The following is a 25142-nucleotide window of genomic DNA, read 5'->3' as shown; positions in this document are numbered from 1 at the left end:
CACTTATTTAGTAACAAAGAAGGAGATTTTCTTTTAACCTCTTTGTAGTCTACATATCAATAAATGACAGATTTCTGCTATTTAAGCTAGAAAAAAAGTCATACATTATCACCTCGATCTGGCGCAACATAAACTTGTTAATAACTGCAGTTTAAGAATATTTATCGTGAGACAAGTGGTTAAAGAGACAGTACAGTTTTAATTTTCAGGTAGCATTCCTGATAATTATGCGACTTAACACTGATTAATCAGATTGACTGAGGCTTTAAAAAGATGGACAGGCCTGATTTTGTCATATCTCTTGTGAATCTTTCCCTCCTTGCATTTCAAGACACTCTGTTTAATCTCTACTGAAAATTCCCCAAAACCCTTCTGGAGACAGAGTTTTAATCTTGACCAAAGCTTCTGCAGGATGCAAAATTGGAGCTGGGATCAGTGGGAGCAGTTGACACAACTGTTGTTAACTAATCACAGTTCCTTAACTGAAAATATTAGATCAAACATAGGCCTTTGAAATACGATACAGTCTTGAAAGATGTGACATGCTGTTATGAAGTGAAAAAAAAAAAAAATCCACATTCCAGAACCTCAGCTCCTTCCAGGTGTTTCTTTGGGTCTTTAGCCATTTCTCTGCTCCTTCACTCTCCATTCCTAATGCTTTCCTGTGTGATCTATTTTCCTGAGAAAACTTTCCAGGGAGCTCAAAGCCTGAGAACTCTTAAGTTCAGATGAATGATAATGAGCATTGTCAAAGAGGCAGTAAAATTGAGTCCTTGGTTCTGGCTGCTGAGCCGATAGCCACAGGAGTTAATTGTGTGAATGGTAATGAGACCAGGGAGGCAGCAGATGCTCGCGTGCCTTTACAATCCAAATCCCACCAACAAATTCCTCCCACAGAAACTTTGAGGGACATCTTGGCACCCTGGAGATGGAGATAGACCCAGCCATAGCCACATGCCACCTGCTAGACCTATTGTTAAAAATAAATAAATAAAGGCCCATTACAATAACAAAGTTGTTTGCTGTCTTTTGCAATGACTTTGTGGCGCTGGTTTTACCATGCTGGAGGGATGGAAGGAAAAGGAACATCTGATTCTTTATAGGAAAACATTTGCACCCAAAACAGTTTAAAGACTCACATGGAAAGACTGATGGTCAGTATATGATGCATATTCTTCTAATAAACCCTTCCTGCCTTTTCCTCCTGCAACTCCCCCGAGGCTGTTGATTCTGCAGCAGATTTACAAGGCCACGTGGTTTTTGATGACATTGAGAAAAGGAGCCATTTTTGTCCCTACAGAAAAATCAAAAGAGAAAAAGGTTAGGGAGTAGAATTTTTATAAATATTCATTTCTTAAAAAAAAATAAAAACACTTGACCTTTTGAATAGCCTTAGCCAACATGTTCTGTTTTTATTGAGTTAGCGTTGTGGTTCACCAATCAATTAGTAATTTTGTTGTTGTTAGATATCTAAGACTAGGAAGGCCAGCATGCCCTGTCTTAGGAAAATAAATGATCAGAATGGAGGGAAGCAAAATTAGGAGGGACTCTCACATACTGGGCTTTTAGGTTTGTGTGGCCGTATTTTCCATATGGCCGTTTAGAATTCTCCATGAGGACAGCAGAAGAGCATGAGACAGTAAGAAACTCTATTATGCATTAGTTGCTTTCACTTTTGAAGATGTATATACCTGCTTGGCAGAACTATCGGTATTATATTTCTTGTAAGAAAAAGTGGACTTATTTCCAGTAGTGGGACATAAGGTTTGTTTCAATGGGGACCGCAGATCTGGTAGATTTGTCACGTTTATACTGCCGGAAGAGAAGGGCTCAATGTCTCTGTGGAGGTTCAACAAACCTGCTTAGGTTCTCACTTTTTGTTCAGCTGGTTGACCCTCATTACTATAAAAGCAGTTAGGCTGGAATGTCTGCATTCATTGTGGATAAACTTTGTTGATCTTGCATTAACAATACAGATTTCAGATTGAAATATTTGCATGCTCTGTACATTTGTATCATTATTATCAGTTCAGGTTTTGACTCCATAAACTCTATGGTGCTGGATTATTCTGTTTGTAAAAACCCAAGATTCTATAGTAAATAAAAAAAAAAAAACTGTGTTCTTTTCATAACAATAAAATATGTGCTTCTGACTTACTGAGAAGTAAGATATGGAAGCATGTAGGAGCAATATGTAAATGCCAAGCAAGCTGTTTATACTGGGATATGCTCCTGCATAATAATCATAATCCAATTCTAGCAGAAACCTCTTGAATTTAAAACATCGTAGAGTTACAGCGAAACAGAAAGAACCACAGCAAGTGTTGTAGTTGCTGATTATTTGTGAAAAAGCTCAAATATGTTTACTTTTTTGTACATCAGGGATTTCTATAAGTTTAACACTATCCAGAAAAATCACTTTCAAACAACTTCATTGTGTTTTGGATGGATAAATATGGGGGGAGATGAGATTTGCTTTTCTATATTCCTATTACTAGAAAAATCCATTAAAAATAAATGTACAGCCATTTTGTCTAAGAAAGTTTGTAGTGAAGGTCATGAAGAAATTGAATATTATTTTATTATTTCCTTAAGTTAATGTTAGAAATTCGGAAATCTGATGTGCAGAATTGATGCACAGACCATATATGCTTCTTAAAATTTAAAGAAAGATTTTTTTATTGTTGTTTATTTGGATGGTGAAATTCAATGCTTTTGGCCGAGCAGCATAAAGCACATTTGCTTGCCTTAAATTATGTTATTTTCTTTCCCAGGAATGTTAGTGTCTTTCATTTAGCCTCACAACAGAAAGCAGAGTTTCTAGAAAAGTTTGTCAAAATAAAAAATACACTCGAGTACTCAATGTAAGCAGGATACCCAGGTGCACTTTTTATGTCTTCCTCCCAAATTTAGGATTCATTTCATTATAACAAAAAAAAAAAAAAGAAAAGAAAGAAAGAAATTTGTGGAGACTTACCGCTAGGAAGACTGGTGATTGTATGAACAATGATGCAACATCAAAGAGCTGTTGAGTGGGAAGTGGGTTTCTTTGATCTCAGTTCAGTATCTCTTGTACTGCATTATGCTACTCCCTTGTGTCAGTCCCCTGGTTAGCTTTTGCTCAAACACTGGAATGTTTCTGATTATAACATATATGAATCTGAATGTCTACTCTCCTTTTCTCAGTTTCCCAGACTTTCTATTTACACCTTTTAATCTACAGATAATTCAATTGTGTTTCCTTCTAGTTGAGCCTGGTCTTAAAGAAATATCACCTGGTAGGTGAAAATGCCCTAAGGGATCTGAAATTTTTAGAGTCAGAAAAATATCACCTCTGCCTTTGTTTCCTCTGTTTTCCCCAGGCCCGCTTAAGAATCACTTCAATTAATCTTGTAGCACTGATAATTTTTAAGGATAATATCAGAAGGACAAAGCAGTGATCATTTTTTTGTTGTTGTTGCATTGGTGAAAATATTTTTCCATGAGGCAATTCACCTTGATGTGTACTGATACCTTTTCCATAGTTTTGAAAAAAGAAAGAATTCTAAAATGGGACAGGCTTTCTCATTTAATATCTAAAAAACAAGTAGTTATTACTGGACAGGAAGATTTTGGAGGCAGATATAGATATATAATTCAATATCAACTATATTTTAGCTTTGGGAAAATTTACTTAAACTTGTGAGTCTTGGTTTCTTTATCATAAAATTGTTCTAGGATTACTGTGGCAGAAAATACTTCCTCTGCTCTCCACTCAGTATCCACTCTCCACTGTACTTTGTTAACTGGACCCCAATATTTTAGCATTTTGTGTGAAGTGAAGGAGTTATTCCTATAACCCAGGCTTAGAGCTTTATTAATCTAGGCCAATCACAGCAATTCCACTCTCCTTGCTGGAGGTTAAAGAATGGTCATGTGGTAAAAATCTGACCAATGAGCATTAAAAGGGTATCAGTAGAAGGTTCCTAGAACATATTTATTTTTGTCTTCTTATTTTTTTTTTTAATTTGAGTATCATTGACACACAATGGTAAATTAGTTTCAGGTGTACAACTTAATGATTTGATAAGTAGATACGTTATGCTGTGTTCACCGCAAGTAGGGCTGCTGTCTGTCACCATATAAGCTATTACAGTATCATTGACTGAAGTCCTTATGCTGTGCTTTTTATCCCGCTGATTTATGCATTCCATAACTGGAAGGCTGTATCCCCCCTCCCCTCACCCATTTCACCCATCCCCCCATTCCCCTCTCCTCTGGCAACCATCAGCTTGTTCTCTGTATTTATAGGTCTAATTCTGCTTTTTGCTTGTTTATTCTTTTTTTCTTTTTCTTTTTTTTTTTTTTTAAGATTCCACTTTGAGTGGAATCCTATGGTATTTGTCTTTCTCAGTCTGACTTATTTCACTTAACATAATACCTTCTAGGTCTACCTTTTTTTCTTGATGAAAGAAGATCTATGAAGGAAATACTGCTTTTTGGTAACTATTCAGCTGAGTGGGGAGACAGTTCCTAGAATTGTAACAACCATCGTGGGACGGTGAAGGAACCCATGTGAGGAGGATAAGGCAGCACGTTGAAGAAAAAAGAGCAGAAGGATGGGAGAAATCAGTTTCATGATGGCATTACTGAGCTGCTTAATTATTCTCTGTCAGAAATGTCCTATCTCTGTGGATTTGTGTTTTGGGATGATAAACTCTTTGTTGACACTTTAGGTTCTAGTAACTTGTATCGCATATGTTTCAATTACAAACATTTCATTGTTGAGATAATAGTATAGTATAGCTAGGCATCTATGTTCTAAATCTATAAATCAAGTGTTTCCTTCATTTTGTAAAATTTTAATTATTCTTGATAAAAACTGCTATTTGAGAGAATACCTGGAAACTTTTTTTTCCTTGTAAAATTAAGCATCCCACAATGTAATAAACATTGCTCCTCATACACTACAAATCCTCACTGAAAGTGGTTCAGCTGGTGGGTAGTAACGGGAAACTAAATAATTTCCCACAACTTCTATGTGAATAAATAATTGGACACCGAAGTCACACTTAACCTAGCTGAATTTACTAATAGTACATTTTTGTACATAATTGAAGCTAATATTCAATAGACATTTATTTAGGCTTAATATACTATTTAAAGCCTCCTTTCAAAAAGTTTTAATCTAATCTATATATCCAAAATGGCATTCATTTGATTTGTGTCACTTAAACGGATACTTATAGTTCTAAGTCATATTAGTTCTCCTTTACCCTTTCAGAAATTTTAAGAGTAGACACCAGTCTATGGAGAGTGGGATGCTCCTAGTTGAAAAACAAGCTGGATATATTTGATATTTATTGGAGGCGTCCAGAAGTATTGTACATGAAATGGAAGCATTGAAAAGAAACTTTTTGTCACGCTTCAATTTCTTTTCTTAATCCTGAGCTAGAAATACTTAAGGATAAATAAACGGGTGTGCCAAGATTTGTTTTCCTACACCACTGAAGGGTGAAGGAATACTGGCATGAAGAAAATATAATGTAAACTTGTCATTCATATGTACTTGCTCGATGCAAAAACACACAACCAGTGATGCCTAAGTGCGCATATATATATATACATATATATACACACACACACACAAATGCACATGTATGTAATGGCATTGGAAATATTTTTGCCTTCAGGAGTAACTCTTCAAAAAGAACTAGATCTCTTTTTCTGAGTATTTCCTGCCTAAATGGCTGAGGACAGGGTGGTAAGTGATATAAAACGTTGGATCCAGAGGAAAGCTTCATTTCCCTTCTCTATGAATTTAGCCAGATAAAAAAGTTTTCTTATATCACTTCCACTCATGTTCTTGAACAAATGGTATTTAAACCTGGCCTTTTCTATGGTAATCTTCACCGTACGCTAATCGCTCAAACTCTCTGGAGCAGCGAAACTTCGCAGCACATAGGATGGGAGCACCATCTTGTACTTCAGGATTCCTACCGCTTCAGACAATAAATTATTCTTTGTAACAATGTGTCTCAAACTTTGATGTGCATAGGAATCAGCAGAGGATCTTACTAATACGCAGAATCTGGTTGGGTAGGTCTGGGGTGCTGTCTGAGATTCTGCATTTCTAACAAACTTCGGGATAACGCCCATGCTGCGGCTCGCTGGACCCTACACTGTGGCAATGCTTCCCACTAAGAACTGAGGCTCAGCTCACTTAAGGGCTTGACCCACCTCCCTGCGAAGTCCCTCACATCAGCAGCAGATTTTGGAGCGCAATTTATAGGCTTCGTTTTCTGCCTCAGGATTCTGCCCTGAGGAGAAGGAATTTAGGAGACTGTAACAGCTCACACGGTTCATTCTAAAACCAGCCTTGCTGCCATCTCGTTGAACTTTGTGATCTGGTCTCGGATTTTGACTTGGCTCCTGGTATGTGCCCATTTTCAGAACACTGGATCTTGGGTGCCTGCCTTATTCTCTCATTTTAATGTCTAATTCGGTAACCTGTCTGGCTGGGAAGGCCTGACGTCCGAAGACGCGCAGTAGCTCACCTACGTGGCTCACGTCCAGACTTAGTTGATGACCTGTTGCCAGGCCCTAAGTCACTTGCTGGAACTTGGCATGCTGCCTTTGGCAGGACGTCCCAAGTACTGATTGCTTACTCAGACAAAACGGACCCAGCATCTGTCACTGCACTTCATGGGCTCCAGCTCTCCCTGGCCCTCTGCTGATGGCCGGCTCTTGGCGCTTGCAGGGCTATGCCTCCAGGTGTGTGACCCTCCTGTGGGCATTTAATCCATTCAGTTTGGGTCAGAATTCTATGAAGTCTATTTCTATTCTACAAGCCTAATGTGAGTTTAGGGCCCGTTCTCATTTCCCAACCCTTGATCTTATGTTGATAACTTTGTTCCAATAACAAGGTCATATTGTTCAGTGATTTTTTTATTAGTATAATATTGAACAGATTAGTAAATGGAATACAAGGAAAACATAAAGAGATGTAATATGATTGATAGAAGGTCTAATGGTGCTTTCTAAATGAAAATCTTTTTTGATAAGTTTATCTTTCTTTGTCAATGCCGAGATACCATATCAAATTATATTCTTTTGCCTTCCCAGAATAGTGTGATATGATTTAAAAAAAAAAAAAAAAACAACAACAAAAAGTTCATTTCAAACTATTTGAGAACAGGCAAATACTAGATGTGTATCCTGCCAAATAAAGGAGATAATTAAGCACCTGATAGGGTTCTTTCAACTGTATTATTAGATATATTTCTATAGTCAAGGTCTGGAGGTACACTTTGGTATATTCAATAGATCTTTCAAAATTTTCTTCAGTGAGCCAGCAAGTTTTCAAAAACATCATAGATCAGTACTATTAGTTTTGTCGATTGTTTCAAAGGTGACATTCATAAATCAAAAATGGAGAGAGCTTCACCTTTCCAGCATAAAACTATATAAGCATCTAAACCAAGTTTAAAAGCAACAAGGACTGTGACTATAATCCACTTTTTTTTTTCCTTCAGTGCATGTTAGGAAGAAAACAGACCCACATAGTCTAAGAAAAAGAAACTAATCTTTGTTGTATATTTACTGTTGGCCAGCCTCTGTGGGAAGCTCTGATTATTTAATTCTTACAAGAATTCTTTATGGCATATTATTATTATTATTTCCAGAGGTTTAGACAGACTCAGGGAAGTTAAATAATTTGTTCAGGATTATACAGCTACCAATTGGTGGTACCTGCATTCACACATATATTGGGCTCATATAAAAGTCAAACTCTTTATCCTAAACAGTTCCAAAGTACTAGGATTCCTTAATTCTACTAACTATTGTCTGGTAAAACTTTTGGTCTTATCTAATTTCCCAAGATACACAGTAGAGTAATTTTTTAGGCTTGTTAAGGACATGTGGTATCAAACAGGACTAGGAATTCCTCCTACAAAGTATTTCACAATAAATGCTATGAGGAAAGATTATAATGTTATCTCAATCTACAAGAAGATTGTGAGATTCCTATTATTCTTTTGATGATGGAAAAGATATGATATGGTCATACAGAAGTGAATATTTATCCACTTACCTAGTTTTTTTTTTTTTTTTTGCATTTCATATGCTCTAATAACATACAAATAACTAAGAATTTTTTTAAGAACTCCATATCTGCTTATAAGAAATTTTAGTGACTTTAATTTTCTATTTCAGTATCAAAAAAGACACTATTCATGTAATGGAAAGGCATTTGAGCTCTGTAGTTGAAACTTACATTCCCGTTCCTCTTCAGTAAGAAGGAAAACATTAAAGATTTAGAATTACCAAGCTTCATTTTCTTTAAAACAAAAGTAATCAAAATAAATGGCATAATAAAACTATTACTAGAGGTGACAGGATGTATTGCCAATGTCAACGGGTATCTTTTCTCTAGTTTAGCAATTTTCAGCCAACTTAGGCTAAAGTGGTAAAAGGAGCTTTGTGGATAAAATACACACTACAGGATGGAAATAGCCAAGATTCTCTTCCAGGTGGTTAGGAGCATGTTGCTCTCCTGTGTAACATCACTCAGAATGCCTCAAGAGGTGCGGCCATCTCTTTCTTTGTCAACAAAGGCTGCCCTACGGAAGGTGGATGGACTTTAAGGAGCATTCGATCCTCCTTCACTGGGTAGCTGAAAGTAATTTTAGAGGGTCTAAACTTCTTCATGACTACTTATTCATGACTTTGTAAAATTCTAGAAGACCGAGCATGTTCAATCAAATCACCATTAGATGACAATTAACAGACATTTATCAGTTATTGTCCCCTAATACAAACCATTTCACACATGGCATATGACATGAGAGAGGGTTTTTGTTTGTTTGTTTGTTTTGGTATTTTCTTTGCAGGGCTACCAAATAAGGACATTTTGAATTGCTGGAGCTAATCAAAAGTGCAAAGGAAAGATTTATTTTCTACTTTGTACTTTCTGAAAATGAGTTTGAGAAACAGAGTAGTGCACACTAAGGAGAAATTAAAAGCCCAATACTATCAAGTAGGTACATATAATTTCTCAGGGAGGGATTGACAAGCTGAACATGAAATGGTATTTGATAAGGATGATATCACAAGTGAAAACAAGCCATTCTCCATGAAAGAATTCCAAATTATTTAAAGACTTATTCATAGAAACACATTCTTTATGAGTATGTATTAATTTACAGCTCTTCTACATATTTCAGTAAGGTGGTCTGAAGCTATTTTGACAATGATTAAGTCTGTTCAAACTCATTGTCAGAAATAAAAGAAAGATTTTTAAATTTACTTTTTTCTTTTTAAGCATTAGAGAAAAATGTCCTCTACATTAAGGTAATCAAGTCCATTGCTCTTAGAGATTTTGGGGGTAGACTTATCAAATCCACAAGGAAGACTTTCCTAGAACTTGTGGAATTAGATTAACTGTGAATTCTCACCCCAACTTTGAATAGTCACTAATTCCTTTCTTTGCTCTTTTGGTGTTTGCGAAGGGGTTCGCTAAAGCCTGAATTGATATAATTATTGGCTCAGATTGTTAGAGATCTAGGCCAGATGGCTATGGATTTCTAAAGTCCCTGTTGCTTGTGGTAGTTTCCCTAGTTTGCCTATAGGGTTTAGGGATCAGCAATTTGAAAAGGCTACAACCTTGTAAAACAGTATTATTCATGGGGGCAGAATGTTCATCAGCGTGACCCAGTGCTAAATACATTCATTATAGGCATTTCTATTCTGCACAATTTGCCACACAGCCCTGGTTTCTGGAGGAGGAAAAAGACAATGGCTTATAAAATGCTTTTGAATGCCTAAAAAGAAGGAGCGTTCACACTGAGACTACTCTGCTTTCTTTCTTGGAAGGAACCTTCTTAGTGACTTTAGCTGAGCTCTGCTGAGAGTAAGCAAAGTGGAAAAATCAGAAAATTACCTTTTTTATATGTTTCCGGGGGGGGGGGGCAAAATAGAGAGTGGGAGAAAAATAAATGGAAAATAGTGACAGTGAGATTATGTGAAACAACAAATCCGCAAGTGGATGAAGACAGCTGAGGAATAATGCAAGAGGTACCAAAGGGGGAAAAAAAAAAAGGCAGCAATAGAGCCATGATGATAAACTTAAAAGGAATTGCAAAGCAGAAAGAACATCATAAATAATCATATTTTCCAATAAGAATATCATATCAGTTTCTGTGACCTGGTTAGAACACAAGCCTCCCATGATATTTCCTAGCATTTTGATGCACACAAAATGCAATTTTCAGCTCAGGCATTTTATTCTTCAATGTAAACAAGCTTTGGGTTCTCAAAATACGTATCTGAAAAGTGCTTTCATAAATAATACATATGTTATAAAAATTTGACTTGTAAACTATTGAGTCCACGTCCCCCCAGTATATGTTGTGAAGACTCACCTGGCACACTAAAGCATGCAATGTCTTCTACTCAAGGTAAATAGGATTTTTTGAAGTATAAGACAAAGAAATATCATAGCCAATTTTGCCCCAACTCGAAGAAAGAAGGGCTCTATGGTAGAATTATATCGGTAATTAGTTTCAAATCCTAAGGTGCTCCTTTAAATCTTGCTAATTAAGAGAAATCAAGAGTGGAAAATAGCCCTTTTCTTATCTTCAAAGAATAAAGATGAAAGAAAAGCAGAAAATGAAACCTCCTTACTTGTTCTGTTCTTTCAAACAGGCCTCCAAGAAAATCTGCTTGTGCTCACAGGAGAAAGACCCAAGCATTTACAGAGGGGGAGGGGAAGGAAGCGGTCTGAGAAGCATAATTAGAAGCAAGTTTTCAAATTGTATTAAATGCCTTCACCAACAAAATGCACTTAGAGGTGTTTTAAGTTAAACCAGTACTTAAAGACTATGAAAAGCAAGACGATTGCATGTTTGTGGAAGAAGAAAGGGCAATTAAGAAAACCAGAACAATTTAAAATGCCATATAAATAAAGGCGACCAGAAGTTGATTTGAAGTTTTTCTTCTGTAATTTGTCTCCCCTTTGTCGTGGCACGCTCAGAGAAAGTGAATGCAGTAGATTGAAAGGAGGAGGGGGAGTAGGGAGGAGGAAGGGAGGAGCAGGGAAGGAGCGGCTCCCAGCCTCCTCCCGCAGCCCCCACCAGCCCTCCTCCCTGCTCTCCCCGCCGCGCCCCCAGCCCCCGCCTTCCTCCTAGCTGGTCTCTCTCCCTCTCCACCCTCCACTCTCGACCGCCCTCGCTTTGGGGACTCCATCAGCTTTTGATTTGGAAGGACGCTGATTGGCTGGAAGCGATTCAACACACGCCGGGCAAGAGAGCTTTGTCTGAGTTGAAGTGAAGTTGTACAGATTTTAGACTGGAGTCAGCAATCACGGGTGTGTTTAGTCTGCAGCCGAGCAGAGAAAGGGAGAAAGAACCGCGCGAGAAAGATTCACTGCAGACTCCGCCAGCACCCTGCAATAGATGGATTCCGACTACGCGAGGGGGGAGACGCGGAGGTGACACTCTTCTCTGCCTGCAGAGAGGACAGCCAAACAAATGCAAGGATCGGACTCGACGCCAATAATATCTGGAAGTCGTGACACGGTGTGTATAAAACAAAAGTTTGCGAGCTGTTGATTGCTGTGCTGTATTATTAAGAGCCGATTTCAAGTTTCAAGTACCAAATGTAGCTTAGCTTTAAGTTGCCAAAGGAAGTTGAGGGAATTGCTTTGCTGTTTTAACTTGGTCTGTGTGAGGAATCTCCTAAACTGACCGATGTGCCAAATGAATGCTAAAATGCACTTTAGATTTGTTTTTGCACTCCTGATGCTATCTTTCAGCTATGATGTACTGGGCAAGAATTTGAAATACAGGATTTATGAGGAGCAGAGGGTTGGATCCGTAATTGCAAGACTATCAGAGGATGTGGCTGATGTTTTAGTTAAGCTACCTAATCCTTCCACCGTTCGCTTTCGAGCCATGCAAAGGGGAAATTCTCCTCTCCTTGTAGTAAATGAGGATAACGGAGAAATCAGCATAGGGGCTAAAATCGACCGTGAACAACTATGCCAGAAAAACTTGAACTGTTCCATAGAGTTTGATGTGATCACTCTACCCACTGAGCATCTGCAGCTTTTCCATATTGAAGTCGAAGTGCTGGATATTAATGACAATTCTCCCCAGTTCTCAAGATCTGTCATACCTATTGAGATATCTGAGAGTGCAGCAGTTGGGACTCGCATCCCTCTGGACAGTGCATTTGATCCAGATGTTGGGGAAAATTCCCTCCACACGTACTCTCTCTCTGCCAATGATTTTTTTAATATTGAGGTTCGGACCAGGACGGATGGAGCCAAGTATGCAGAACTCATAGTGGTCAGAGAGCTGGATCGGGAGCTGAAGTCAAGCTATGAGCTTCAGCTCACTGCTTCAGACATGGGGGTGCCTCAGAGGTCTGGCTCATCCCTACTAAAAATAAGCATTTCCGACTCCAATGACAACAGCCCTGCTTTTGAGCAGCAGTCTTATATAATACAACTCTTAGAAAACTCCCCTGTTGGCACTTTGCTCCTTGATCTGAATGCCACTGATCCAGATGAGGGCGCTAATGGGAAAATTGTATATTCCTTCAGCAGTCATGTGTCTCCCAAAATTATAGAGACTTTTAAAATCGATTCAGAAAGAGGACATTTGACTCTTTTCAAGCAAGTGGATTATGAAATCACCAAATCCTATGAGATTGATGTTCAGGCTCAAGATTTGGGTCCAAATTCAATCCCAGCTCATTGCAAAATTATAATTAAGGTTGTGGATGTTAATGACAATAAGCCTGAAATTAACATAAACCTCATGTCCCCCGGAAAAGAAGAAATATCTTATATCTTTGAAGGGGATCCTATTGACACATTTGTTGCTTTGGTCAGGGTTCAGGACAAGGATTCTGGGCTGAATGGAGAAATAGTTTGTAAGCTTCATGGACATGGTCACTTTAAACTTCAGAAGACTTACGAAAACAATTATTTAATCTTGACGAATGCCACACTGGATAGAGAAAAGAGATCTGAATACAGTTTGACCGTAATCGCTGAGGACAAGGGGACACCCAGTCTTTCTACAGTAAAACATTTTACTGTTCAGATCAATGATATAAATGACAATCCACCCCACTTCCAGAGAAGTCGATATGAATTTGCAATCTCAGAGAATAACTCGCCAGGGGCATATATCACCACTGTTACAGCCACAGATCCCGATCTTGGAGAAAACGGCCAGGTTACATATACCATTTTGGAGAGTTTTATCCTGGGAAGTTCCATAACTACATATGTAACCATTGACCCATCTAATGGAGCCATCTATGCCCTCAGAATCTTTGATCATGAGGAAGTGAGTCAGATCACTTTTGTGGTTGAAGCGAGAGATGGAGGAAGTCCAAAGCAACTAGCAAGCAATACCACAGTTGTGCTCACCATCATTGATGAAAATGACAACGTCCCTGTGGTAATAGGGCCTGCGCTGCGCAATAATACTGCAGAAATCTCCATACCCAAAGGGGCCGAAAGTGGCTTTCATGTCACGAGAATAAGGGCAATTGACAGAGACTCTGGTGTGAATGCTGAACTCAGTTGCTCCATCGTAGCAGGTAATGAGGAGAATATCTTTTTAATTGATCCACGATCATGTGACATCCATACCAACGTGAGCATGGAATCTGTTTCCTACACAGAATGGGAGCTCTCGGTCATCATCCAGGACAAAGGCAATCCTCAGCTGCATACCAAAGTCCTTCTGAAGTGTATGATCTTTGAATATGCAGAGTCAGTGACGAGCACAGCAATGACCTCAGTAAGCCAGGCATCTTTGGATGTCTCCATGATTATAATTATTTCCTTAGGGGCAATTTGTGCAGTGTTGTTGGTTATTATGGTGCTGTTTGCAACTAGGTGTAACCGAGAAAAGAAAGACACCAGATCCTACAACTGCAGGGTAGCAGAGTCCACTTACCAGCACCACCCAAAAAGGCCATCCAGGCAGATTCACAAAGGGGACATTACACTGGTGCCGACCATGAATGGCACTCTGCCCATCAGATCTCATCACAGATCGTCTCCATCTTCGTCTCCCACCTTGGAAAGAGGGCAGATGGGCAGCCGGCAGAGTCACCACAGTCACCAGTCCCTCAACAGTTTGGTGACAATCTCATCCAACCACGTGCCAGAGAGTTTCTCATTAGAACTCACCCATGCCACTCCTGCTGTTGAGGTAAGATCATACCCTGCTCCAATTCACTGAGCAAGTCAGCTGTTAGTGTTCAGAAGTTGTGTATGTGTTAGTTCTTAAATGTTTCCATTAAGAAGTAAACGAGATTAACAATATTCAAATTAAATAGGATACAAGTTGGATTACGTGTATGTAGCAAGTATTCATACCTTAGCGGGCTATTTTGTTTTTCTTAAAGAATTTGCTTGCATGTATTATGTAGAATATTGAAAAATAAATGTGAAGCTCCCAAATGACTAATTAGAATACCCTTACTTCCCAGATTAAGATACTGGAAGCCAAAAATAAAAGGACTTGTTTTATTCTCATAGTTGTGGTTCCTACCCAAAAAAACAAAACAAACAAACAAACAAAATAACTGAGGCCTCCAGAATGCCATCTGAATTCATGTCACATTTGTTCAACTTTTGAAATTTTCCTGACGTGATTTTAGCTGCATGTGTTCGAATGTTGTATTTTACAACATTTTCCACATATTTTGTAACTGATCACTTTAATCCGAACTGAAAAAATAAAGGAAATCAATCTGTTATTTATCAAGGAGTTCTCTTTCCAAAAGAAAAAGTCAGTGTATGAGATCATTCAAATCTCTCTGGGATAGATTCAGTTACGTGTGGTGGCTGGCTGCGTAGTCTGCCACATTCCAGCATGTATAAATCTTTAAACCAGAGATAACATGTTCAACTAATTAGGATGAAATAGTGAGCAACTGTTTTTCCTTGCTTAAAGCTTGTGAGTATTTGGGGGTTTGTTTCCAGAAATCAGTTCTGTCTATTTGGTTTCCAGCAGGTCTCCCAGCTTCTTTCAATGCTTCACCAGGGGCAATATCAGCCAAGGCCAAGTTTTCGAGGAAACAAATATTCCAGGAGCTATAGGTATGAATTATCTTCCTGCTACCTATTGAGTCCCACTGACATGAATGCTGACAAGTAAGAACCATACTTTCTCTGATTCATCTTTCTAGATATGCCCTCCAAGACATGGACAAATTTAGCTTGAAAGACAGTGGCCGTGGTGACAGTGAAGCAGGAGACAGTGATTATGATTTGGGGCGAGATTCACCAATAGATAGGCTGCTGGGTGAAGGATTCAGTGACCTGTTTCTTACAGATGGAAGAATTCCAGCAGGTAAGAGGGTAGTGATAGATGGTAAATCCTTATTTTCAGATCTGCTCCACCAATGAAGTGAACAGTCTCTCCCATGCTTAGATTTTTCTTTGTCCTTTGCACGGAAGTTATCTGTCATCTGTACGCTATTAGCAATGAACATGACCTGGCACACTTTCAGAATCATTTTCTTAGAATTCATATGAAGCAGGTGATAGAGAAGGAGTAAGCAAGAGAGCCTAGCAGGACAAGAAGGAAGGAGTGGGGAGAGGAGGATAGAAAACCACACCACTTCTTTCCTCTTCCTGCCCCATCCACAGGACTGCCACAGGACACTCTTGAGCAACTCTTTATGAAATTACTGGGTGGTTGTTGTTATTCAAACAGCCTGTTTTGGTGCCTCGTGGTGAACTAGACTATAATTTGGAGGACGCAAATTTCCTGTGATGGGAACCAACTCACAGAATCAGAGATTAAAATACACTAGGAAATGGTCCACTTCTATCACCAAAAATAGGACAAAGAATGCATCTTTTAGGTGGTAAGCATAGAATATTTTTGCCACCTTTCATTTTCTATCTGCACTGTAGTGGAAAAGAACTGGAGTTAAAGAGGGGAGTTTATAAGTACATAGCTACATGGAGGAGATCCTAGTAAGTTATGAGCCACATTTTCCTTAGAGTCCCCCTCTCTAGTTGTGCAGTAGAAACCTTGTGAACCAACTGGGTAAATCCCGACTACATCACTGTAACAACCCTGTTCCTAGAGACTGTAATATTAAATCAACTCGTAGGAACACATAAATGTTGCTTTGGCTACTTATGTTTCTAAATTCCAGGGAATGTTGATCCAATGACTGCCATTTGACAAATGAAAGAAAGGCAGAACAAAACTATGACCCGTTTGAGTTCCATCAAACATCCATTTTCTAAACACAGATAAGTAAGAGAGCTTAGGAAATAGTCGCGGGGCAGCTTCAGAGAGCCACGGAAATGCAGGCAAAAGCACTGCACAGAAGGTTCTAGTAGTTGCCCCCGGTAGTAACCAACAGGGTCCTGGCAATTACCCAGGCCCCGTGAGGACGTCGGTACCCGCATTCTGTCTCCGAACACTTTGACAGACATAGGAATTAGTAATGGGGTGGTAGTAGGGTAGTGGTCTTGGTTTTGTTGTTGTTGTTGTTGTTGTTTTTGTTTAGGTTTGAAAACTGAAGCTTATAAAGGTTAAAAAACGTGTCCCAAATCAGGCAGTTTATGCATGGTAGAGGTGGTATTTGAACCAATCCCCACACTCTTAAACACTAACTTAAAGCAACAGTTTTTTTAAAAAGATAAGTTTAGTGATGTATTTGTTCTCATGTTCTTTAAGCCTCACTACCGTCTATGAAATGATTGAATGCTGCCTATTTCCTTATGATATGACAATACTAGATACTGCATCTCTGGCAGGATGAACGTGTGGAAAGGACTTCTAGTAACATTGAGGGCTAAGTGTACACGAGAACCAGTATTTGCACAGTAGTGTCTTTGTTTCTTTGTTTTATTCGTAGACTCCCTATTTAAAGGAAGAAAATAAATCTCTGAAAATCTAGTGGGATATATACAGCCTCAGAAAACTTGCTCAAAGAGAGTCACTTTTATTATTTTTACCAATGGAATGAAAGAACCGTCTGGCTAAATTTCTATGATTCAATGATACTGATGGAACTCTAATTTGGAATATTGGTCCCCAATTTTGGATAATGTGATTTCCTAAATTACATTATTTCATAAAACAGAAAAGTAGTATAATGGGCATAACATCAATATTATAATGTTATTTTTTAAATTGTACAGAGTCTATTCATTGAAATGTTAATTTATTGGCATAGTTAAAGGGAAAAGAACTTTCCCTATTTAGATAACCTTTCCATTTGGGGGCCTAAATGATGCCTAAAATCCTTTTTAATTCTGAAATTGCATAATTGTAACAGCTAACCTGTTTTAGAAAAAGGCAAGACTTCTCTTTCACTCTTTCAAAGCTACCAAGACCAGATATGCTCATGGCAGAAGAGTTATCTAATGATTACGTTAAAAAATGCTAATAAAGCTATTGAGGAAACAATGAGTAGATATAAAGTCTAGGTAATAGTGAGTCTTGCTTTGTGAGTGGCTTTAGACTCCTTATAAGTTAACATTTCTTTGCAAAGTTAGAGGTTCACTTTTATATTATCAGTAATAACACCACTTACTATATAGATAGTCCTTTAAAAAATTCCATATTTACACAACCATACTTAATCTAGGTGTGTAGCAGGAAAGCTATATTGTAGGTTTATGGTGGTGTTTTACAATAGATACATTTCTTTCTTACTGGCTACTTGCCTCCATGTGGGGAAAGCATTCTGGTGGCATAGAGCACCGGGATATTACCAGTGATTTATAAAGTATTTTAAGCTTTATTCATGTCTGGCTAGTATGGAAAGAAATGTGCATATTGAGAATCTATACAGAGATAACCGTCCTTTAATTATGACCATCATTCTGATGATACTTCAACCATTTTCTGGTTTATTATTCATTCTGGCAGCTTCTGCCAGCACGTTATGGTATAAAACTTGTGCTTTATAAACTTATATTCCCAGGAAATAGCCCAAGTAGAAAAAAAAAAAAAAAATGCAAGTCCACATCTGAATTCCATTAACAGAATCAGGGCAGTTTTCAAAAGCATGTATATTTTTAGGACTTAAGTGTCTTATTCCAACTATTTTTCTGCACTAAACTGTGATCAAATATAGATTATGTTATGTTGCATTGCCTGCCAACAAGGTCATTTCTGGTCATTCATTCTATTAATTCCCACAGAAATATCCTGCATTCTGAGCAGTAAAATCAGCAAGCATTTTTGTCTGTTAGCTCATGTTTGTCAACATACTTTCTTCCTTACTCATTCAACTTTGAACTACAGTGCTACACATATTCCTGCAAAATTTCCATTTTCCCAATCTATCAGCTGCACCAGAATGATTTATAAAGGCGTTTGATTTTGTTTCTTGTGATACTCCTTTATTGAGCTCATTCCACTTTTCATTAATCTGCCATCTGTGATTACTTAACTCAAACATTTCTCTTCAATTCCATGTTCTGTCCACTGTCATGGCTGGTATCCCAGTTCTGGCCTTTCTTCCACGGCTGGTTTACTGTACCCGCACACAAGCTGATATTCACTCTCTAGCACTTCCTCCCTTTGTCAAGTATTTCTTTTATGCAGCTCGAACAGCTTTTTCAGAACATTTTAATTGACAATTTTTTGGTTCAAAATCACTAATTGACTTTTGTGGCCCAGCAACACCTAATAAAACTACTTCCCTTGGCATTCCACGGCCGATAAAATCCACTCCTAGCTTATTAAATCTCCATTTTGGCTTTTTTTGTGTCTTTTGCAATAGGCAGAGCCATCTCTTCACATAACACACCGGTGCTTTGCTCATGTTGCCTTTCTTCCTGAAAAAGATCTGGCTTCTCATCACTGTGTCCATCTGAGTCCTGTTCATCTCTCAAAATTGTTTCAAGTTCCTCTTCCTTTAACTACTGCAGCCTCCACTTTCCCTCTTTTTCTCTTTTTTTGACATGCCTTCAGCATCATATAGCCTGGCACTTTAACTGGGCATTTAGGGCTTCATTTGTTACACTTGACTCAGAACTGGATCGGAAACCATTTGAGGACAGGGAGCTATCATCTCACGTGACATATGGCAGGCTCTGAAGACATAACCGATTGGTTACTCTGTAACTAATGGCTTGATAGACGTTAGGCCCAGGTTTTTTATTTCTTCTTCTTACCTTAGGGTCTACCTATAAAGTATAGTACAGTCACAAAATTGATAGTCATATGGTGGGAAAGAAGAGGTCTCTGCTTCCTCATAGCCTCCCCCTCCCAGAGGAAATCTAACCACCTGGCCACTTTCAAGAAGAGACAGAGAGATTAACCACATGCACCACTTGCCAATAAGTTCTAACTTATTGGTTGTGGTATGAAACCTCTGTGGCACTGAATTACGTGTACACTGAGAATGTTTTTAAATAGTTGAGTCTCCAGGGAAAAGTTTGAAAATATCAATGAAACAGAAATGCCTTATTCTGTGCCACTGCCCCCCATCTCTATTAATTTTTCCCAACCTTCTCTCCATTAGCTTTTCTTCATCAATATTTCCTACTTTATGAATTTGAAAAATTGTATGTTAATTTATTATTTTATAATTAAAGCTCCACTTATTTACTGCAAAGTTGTAAAATGGCATTCCCTGTTTTAAAAATTCCTGTAACCAAATTACTTTTGAACATGTGCCATCATTTTAATCATCCAGATTGTATTTTTGGTTATATGTTCATTATATTCAGGTCTCTAGAAAATTGATCATATGCAGGATTCTTAAAAGCCTATGTAATTTTTCATTTTTTTTCCTCCTGTCATTAAATATTAAAAGAAAACAAAGCCTATCAAACAATCAATCAAACAATTAAGTCCTTCCCACAGAGTTAAAGGCCGGAAAACAAATGAAAGGTGTCATCAGATCTGTTTTCCTTCCGTCTAACAGGATGTGTGTAAGACAAGATAGACAGATCTCTTTTCCATTTTCAGAGACCCAGGGAATTAGGGAAAAAACTTCATTACCACTTTGAGAATTATTTCACTGCTGAGAAAACCTCATTGCTATTAAGGCATTCTAGTTACTTTCGACTCCTTTTGGTTTTGTCCACATTAAATGATGAGCAATACTTGGTAAATATTTCCAAGCAGTAATAATGCATGAAGTCAGTACATCTAAGCATGCTTTTATTCTTAAATCATCCATCCTTATTTAAACTTAGCCTTTCTTCACAGCAAAAGTACACAAGGATTCCCAGTATTTGCCCTTTGTCTTACCCACAGTTAACACTCAACGCTACCTCTGTATTTTCCCTACTTTCTTTGTATTTTTAGCTTTCCTGCCAATCAGACTTTTGTTCTCACCCGGTATACTTGCTATCATTTTTGTTCCTCAGATTAACCCCTTCTCTATTAAAAACTGAGGTCCAGAGTTGATGAGGTATAAAACTGAACTATCTTCAAAGTTTAAGTGATGAAGGGCAGTGACTTCTACACCTTTCAACAAATTCCTCCATTTCTCCTTTTTTTTTTTTTTTTAAGAGAGGGATGGAGGGTGGGGGTAGAGGGAGAAGCAGTGAGAGAGAGAGAATCTTAAGCTGGGCATGGAACCTGACACGGGGCTCAATCTCACAATCCTGAGATCATGACCTGAGCTGAAATCAAGAGTTGGACACTTAACAGACTGAGCCACCCAGGTGCCCCATTTTTCTTTTTCTGAAAAGAAACAGTTACTCTTCACTATCCTTTTTTTGTATCTAAATATTTTTAAAAATGTTATTTTATTGCATAAGAACACTGAACATGAGATCTACCCTCTTAACAGATTTTTAATTGTACAATACAGTATTGTTAACCATAGGTACAATGTTGTATAGCAGATCTCCAGAACTTACTCATCTTGCTTAACCAAAACTTGATGCCCATTGATGAGCAGTGCCCCATTTCCTCAACTCCCTGCACACACACACCTTCTAGCAACCACCATTCCACTCTTGGATTCTATGAGTTTGTTCATTTTAGATACCTTATATACATAGGATCATGCAGTATTTGTCCTGGCTTACTTCACTAAGTATAATGTCCTCAAAGTTCATCCATGTTCTCACATAATGGAGACTTTTCTTCCTATTTTAAGGCTAAATAATATTCCATTGTATGCATATACTACATTTTCTCTATCCATTCATCTGTTGGTGGGCATTCAGGTTGTTTTCACATCTGGCTATTGTGAATAGTGCTGCAGGGAACAGGGGAGTGCTAATATCTCTTTGAGATCCTGATTTCAATTCTTTTGAATAAATACCCAGAAGTGGAATTGCTGGATAATATGGTAGTTATATGTCTCTCTCTATATTTTTATACATATATATATATTTTCAGATTTTATTTATTTGACACAGAGAGAGAGATAGTGAGTGAGAGAGAGAGCACAAGCAGGGGGAGCGGCAGGCAGGCAGAGGGAGAGGGAGAAGCAGGCTCTCCGCCGAGCAAGGAGCCCGACATGGTGCTCAAATCCAGGACCCTGGGATCATGACCTAAGCTGAAGGCAGCCGCTTAACCGACTGAGCCACCCAGGTGCCCCTATGGTAGTTATATTTTGGGGGGGGGGGGATTTCCATATTGTTTTCCATAGTGGCTGCACCACTTTGTGTTCTTAGCAACAGTGTACAAGTATTCTAATTTCTCCACATTTGCCAACACTTGTTTTTTTTTGTTGTTGTTGTTGTTTTAATATAACAGCCATCCTGACAGATTTGAAGTAATATCTCATTTTGGTTTTGATTTGCATTTTTCTGATGTTTAGAAAATATATAGTGAATGCTTATTCTATGCAGACACTTTACCTGGTTCTGGGGTTACAGCAATAAATACAATAGACTACTTGCTTCCCCTTATAAAGGATTCGACATTGTTCAAGAATCATCCCTTTTCGCAATAACTTGGGAAGAAGAGAGGTCTTTCCTCAGTGGCCAGATCTAGAGAATTAGCTCTGAATAGATAGGAATGGTTGATATCAATCCAGTTTTCATTCAAATGTAAGATAATTACTTTGCATTTTCTGCATTCTATCACTTGCTCTAAAATAAGATCATTATACCAAACAGACCATGTTGTCACTGAAAGAGATAGATGGTTTGTGGAGTATATTTTACATTTTTGCATTCCTTTGTTGTTATGTAGTGTAGTTATTGTATTTGGCAAATTTAGAAATTGTTCTCCTCTTTATTTTCTGCTTTTCTAATATCATCTATTATTTTCTATGAGTGTGGCCACTCACATTCCAATAGGGCATTATAACAACTGGAAGAGATAACCAATGGATTAATTAATTAGTTGAGGATAATTTGCACTGCTATTTTAAGTAACAAATCAATAAATCCAGAATACTTTGGAGAGAGATTAATAAGGATAATGACCTGACAGCTTATTATATTTCCAATGCTTCCACTAAAGGTAAAGTTAGGTAGACCTCAACATCTAGAAAGCTACTCATAGGTATTACTCAAAAATTATCTGGCGGCATTCTAAAATTATGGATTTCACCTTACAGCCCTGGGTTTTTGAGAATTTATGTTCGGCAAATATTTCATCGCCCATACCTTTGCTCTTTTTCAGTCATCCTCATGTATAAGTTATAAAACCATTTTCTCATTACCTGAGTAACAGAAATAACATTCCTGAGAAGTGTGTGAGTCATAACCCTCCTTTCCTTATTTGATAAACAGGAAAAAAAAAAAAAAAGTCCATAAAACTGATACTCAAATTAAATCCATAAGTGTAGTCCATTTACTGTGTAAAATAACGGGTAAGTATGGTGGCCCTAGTTTAAAACTGTCTCGTTCTATTTTTTAAAAAAATGAAATTACATTTTTTTTCTATCATTTTGAGTTATGCTAAGTATGATCATGGATCCCTGTTTTTCCCTTGGCGTAGCTATGAGGCTTTGCACGGAGGAGTGCAGGGTCCTGGGACACTCTGACCAGTGCTGGATGCCACCGCTGCCCTCGCCATCCTCCGACTATCGCAGCAACATGTTCATTCCGGGCGAGGAGTTCCCAGCGCAACCCCAGCAGCAGCATCCGCATCAGAGTCTTGAGGAGGACGCCCAGCCTGCAGATGCAGGTGAGAAGAAGAAGAGTTTTTCCACCTTTGGGAAGGACTCCCCAAACGAGGAGGACTCGGGGGATACCAGCACATCCTCTCTGCTCTCGGAAATGAGCAGCGTGTTCCAGCGCCTCCTACCCCCTTCCCTGGACACCTACCCTGAGTGCAGCGAGGCGGATCGGTCCAACTCCCTGGAGCGCCGCAAGGGACCTTTGCCAGCCAAGACGGTGGGTTACCCGCAAGGCGTGGCCGCCTGGGCAGCCAGTGCACATTTTCAGAGTCCCACCACCAGCCCTGGCCCCCCACTTGGAACTCACTCCAGCGTGCAGCCTTCTTCGAAATGGCTGCCGGCCATGGAGGAGATCCCCGAAAATTATGAAGAAGATGATTTTGACAATGTGCTCAACCACCTCAACGACGGGAAACACGAACTCATGGATGCCAGTGAGCTAGTGGCTGAGATTAACAAACTGCTTCAAGATGTCCGCCAGAGCTAGGAGACTGTCGCGAAGCAGTTTTGTTTCCATATATGTGGAAATAGGGAACAGAGAAAACCCTGGAAGAACCGGCATCGCCAAATAGTTGCATTTATCATAAATGTGTCTGTGTATATTGAATATTAAATACTGTATTTTCGTATGTACACAATGCAAGTGTGATTATTTTAATCTGTATTTTAAAAATACATTTGTACCTTATATTTATGTGTAATTTAACAGACAAATTTTATTTTTTTACTCCCGTGACAAACATGTCTTTCCTAATCATGTAGAAACTAGCCACTGTTCAAATAGGATGTAGTAGTGAACCACAAAGTATAAAGGCACTGTGTAGATTAGTTATGTTGGGGAAGAAATTGCTATGCTGTAGGAACAACCCCACTAGAGCATTATACGATTCTTAGTTTCGTTAAGTGATCCGGTTTCTTTTTTCAATGCTTAAAAAATAAAATTAAGCATCAGTAAAAATATTAAACTATTTTATTATTATCATTATTTTTACTGCTCTCTGCTAGTTCCGCTAGTTCAATTACAGCAAGATTGAAACATGAGGTGAAATTTCATTTTAGGACTGGGAAGTACCTTTCACAGACAATGATGAAACTAGGGCTAGAGTCCATGCTTCCTAACCCCCAGGGCCCTACTATTCTGGGGCGTCACACTGGCCCTTTCTTGAGAATATTTCTCCTGAAGTATTACTGTCTATTTGCAATCAAGGTAAACAATGGATTTCATTCCATCCTTGTAACTAACAGTAGACACGCTCCAAGGAAATGGAATCTGTCCTTTAAATGGGTAACAGTATGCATTCTAACAGCAGAAAGTATTAGTGGATGAAAACCATTATGTCGGTGTCCCTCCTAGGGTCGTAAATGTAATTGATTTATTCTGAAACTGTTTTATTTGAATCTTCCCTCTCTTCTCACAATACTTGAACATTTTTATCTTCTGCAATGTTTTTGCTATAACTATTCACTTTTAGCCTTTGTCTCCAGTGCATGATCTCATATTTTGCTTTTATTTTTAGTATAAGACCATTTATAAAATTATGATTTTGTTATTGCAATTCTGTTGTATTTGTTGTGTGACAAACAACAAATTCTTTAATTATAGTGCTGTTATCTCTCTGTGTGGAATGCTTTGGTAAAGGAGATCTTTATTATGACTGTTTTCATTTATGACCAAGCTTCTATTAATGTTATTTCTATGAATACACTATCTTGATTGTACTCTCCAGAAAATTTTGCTGTCAATGAAAATAAAAGGAAAATTAAAGTAAAGCTAAAGAACTGTCCATAAATCAGAGTCCTGTTCTACATATATGTTCAAAAGCTTTGCATGAAGTATATCCTTCATGAGAGGATAATTCAGTTTTGAGTTTTGAATGATAAAGAGGGAACATTCAGCTGGCTTGGCAAACAAGAAAAACACAATGGAAAAGGCATGAATTTGAGGCCTGTAATGGGAATGAAAGAAGTCTACCATATTCCCAGTAGATTAAAGAATTTAAATGCATTTGAAGTGTAAAGAAAAAAAGAATAATCAAATAGTAACGCTTGAACATTTT

The 25142-nt window shown here is 38.2% G+C and overlaps 1 protein-coding gene across 3 annotated transcripts; it reads left to right on the top strand.

Moving 5' to 3' along the window:
* Window positions 1-11214: 11214 nt before the first annotated feature.
* Window positions 11215-24875, top strand: PCDH18 (protocadherin 18). 3 transcript variants are annotated; one of them, XM_064585072.1, is made up of 5 exons: window positions 11215-13596; window positions 13681-14216; window positions 15021-15109; window positions 15199-15362; window positions 22905-24875. In XM_064585072.1, exons 1-5 carry the CDS (start codon window positions 11730-11732, stop codon window positions 23570-23572), a joined length of 3324 nt encoding a protein of 1107 aa, XP_064441142.1. In that variant the 5' UTR covers window positions 11215-11729; the 3' UTR covers window positions 23573-24875. The 3 variants fall into 3 exon arrangements, with proteins under 3 accessions (XP_064441142.1, XP_045736398.1, XP_045736399.1); XM_045880442.3 differs by having other exon boundaries at window positions 11216-14216; XM_045880443.3 differs by having other exon boundaries at window positions 11217-14216; window positions 15024-15109.
* Window positions 24876-25142: the final 267 nt, after the last annotated feature.

This window comes from Mirounga angustirostris, unplaced genomic scaffold (genome assembly GCF_029215605.1).
Source record: "Mirounga angustirostris isolate CCGP_5_RB_7025 unplaced genomic scaffold, mMirAng1.0.hap1 SCAF_2, whole genome shotgun sequence".
Taxonomy (NCBI): domain Eukaryota; kingdom Metazoa; phylum Chordata; class Mammalia; order Carnivora; family Phocidae; genus Mirounga; species Mirounga angustirostris.
Note: the sequence above shows the minus strand (reverse complement) of the source record. Positions and strands in the feature narration are given on the sequence as shown.

Bases quoted from the DNA above. Each gene is read 5' to 3' on its own strand.
- PCDH18 (XM_045880442.3), top strand. From the start codon at position 11,730: ATGTGCCAAATGAATGCTAAAATGCACTTTAGATTTGTTTTTGCACTC. The intron at 14,217-15,020 runs GTAAGATCATAC...TTTGGTTTCCAG, and splicing joins ATGCCACTCCTGCTGTTGAG to CAGGTCTCCCAGCTTCTTTC. The intron at 15,110-15,198 runs GTATGAATTATC...TCATCTTTCTAG, and splicing joins AAATATTCCAGGAGCTATAG to ATATGCCCTCCAAGACATGG.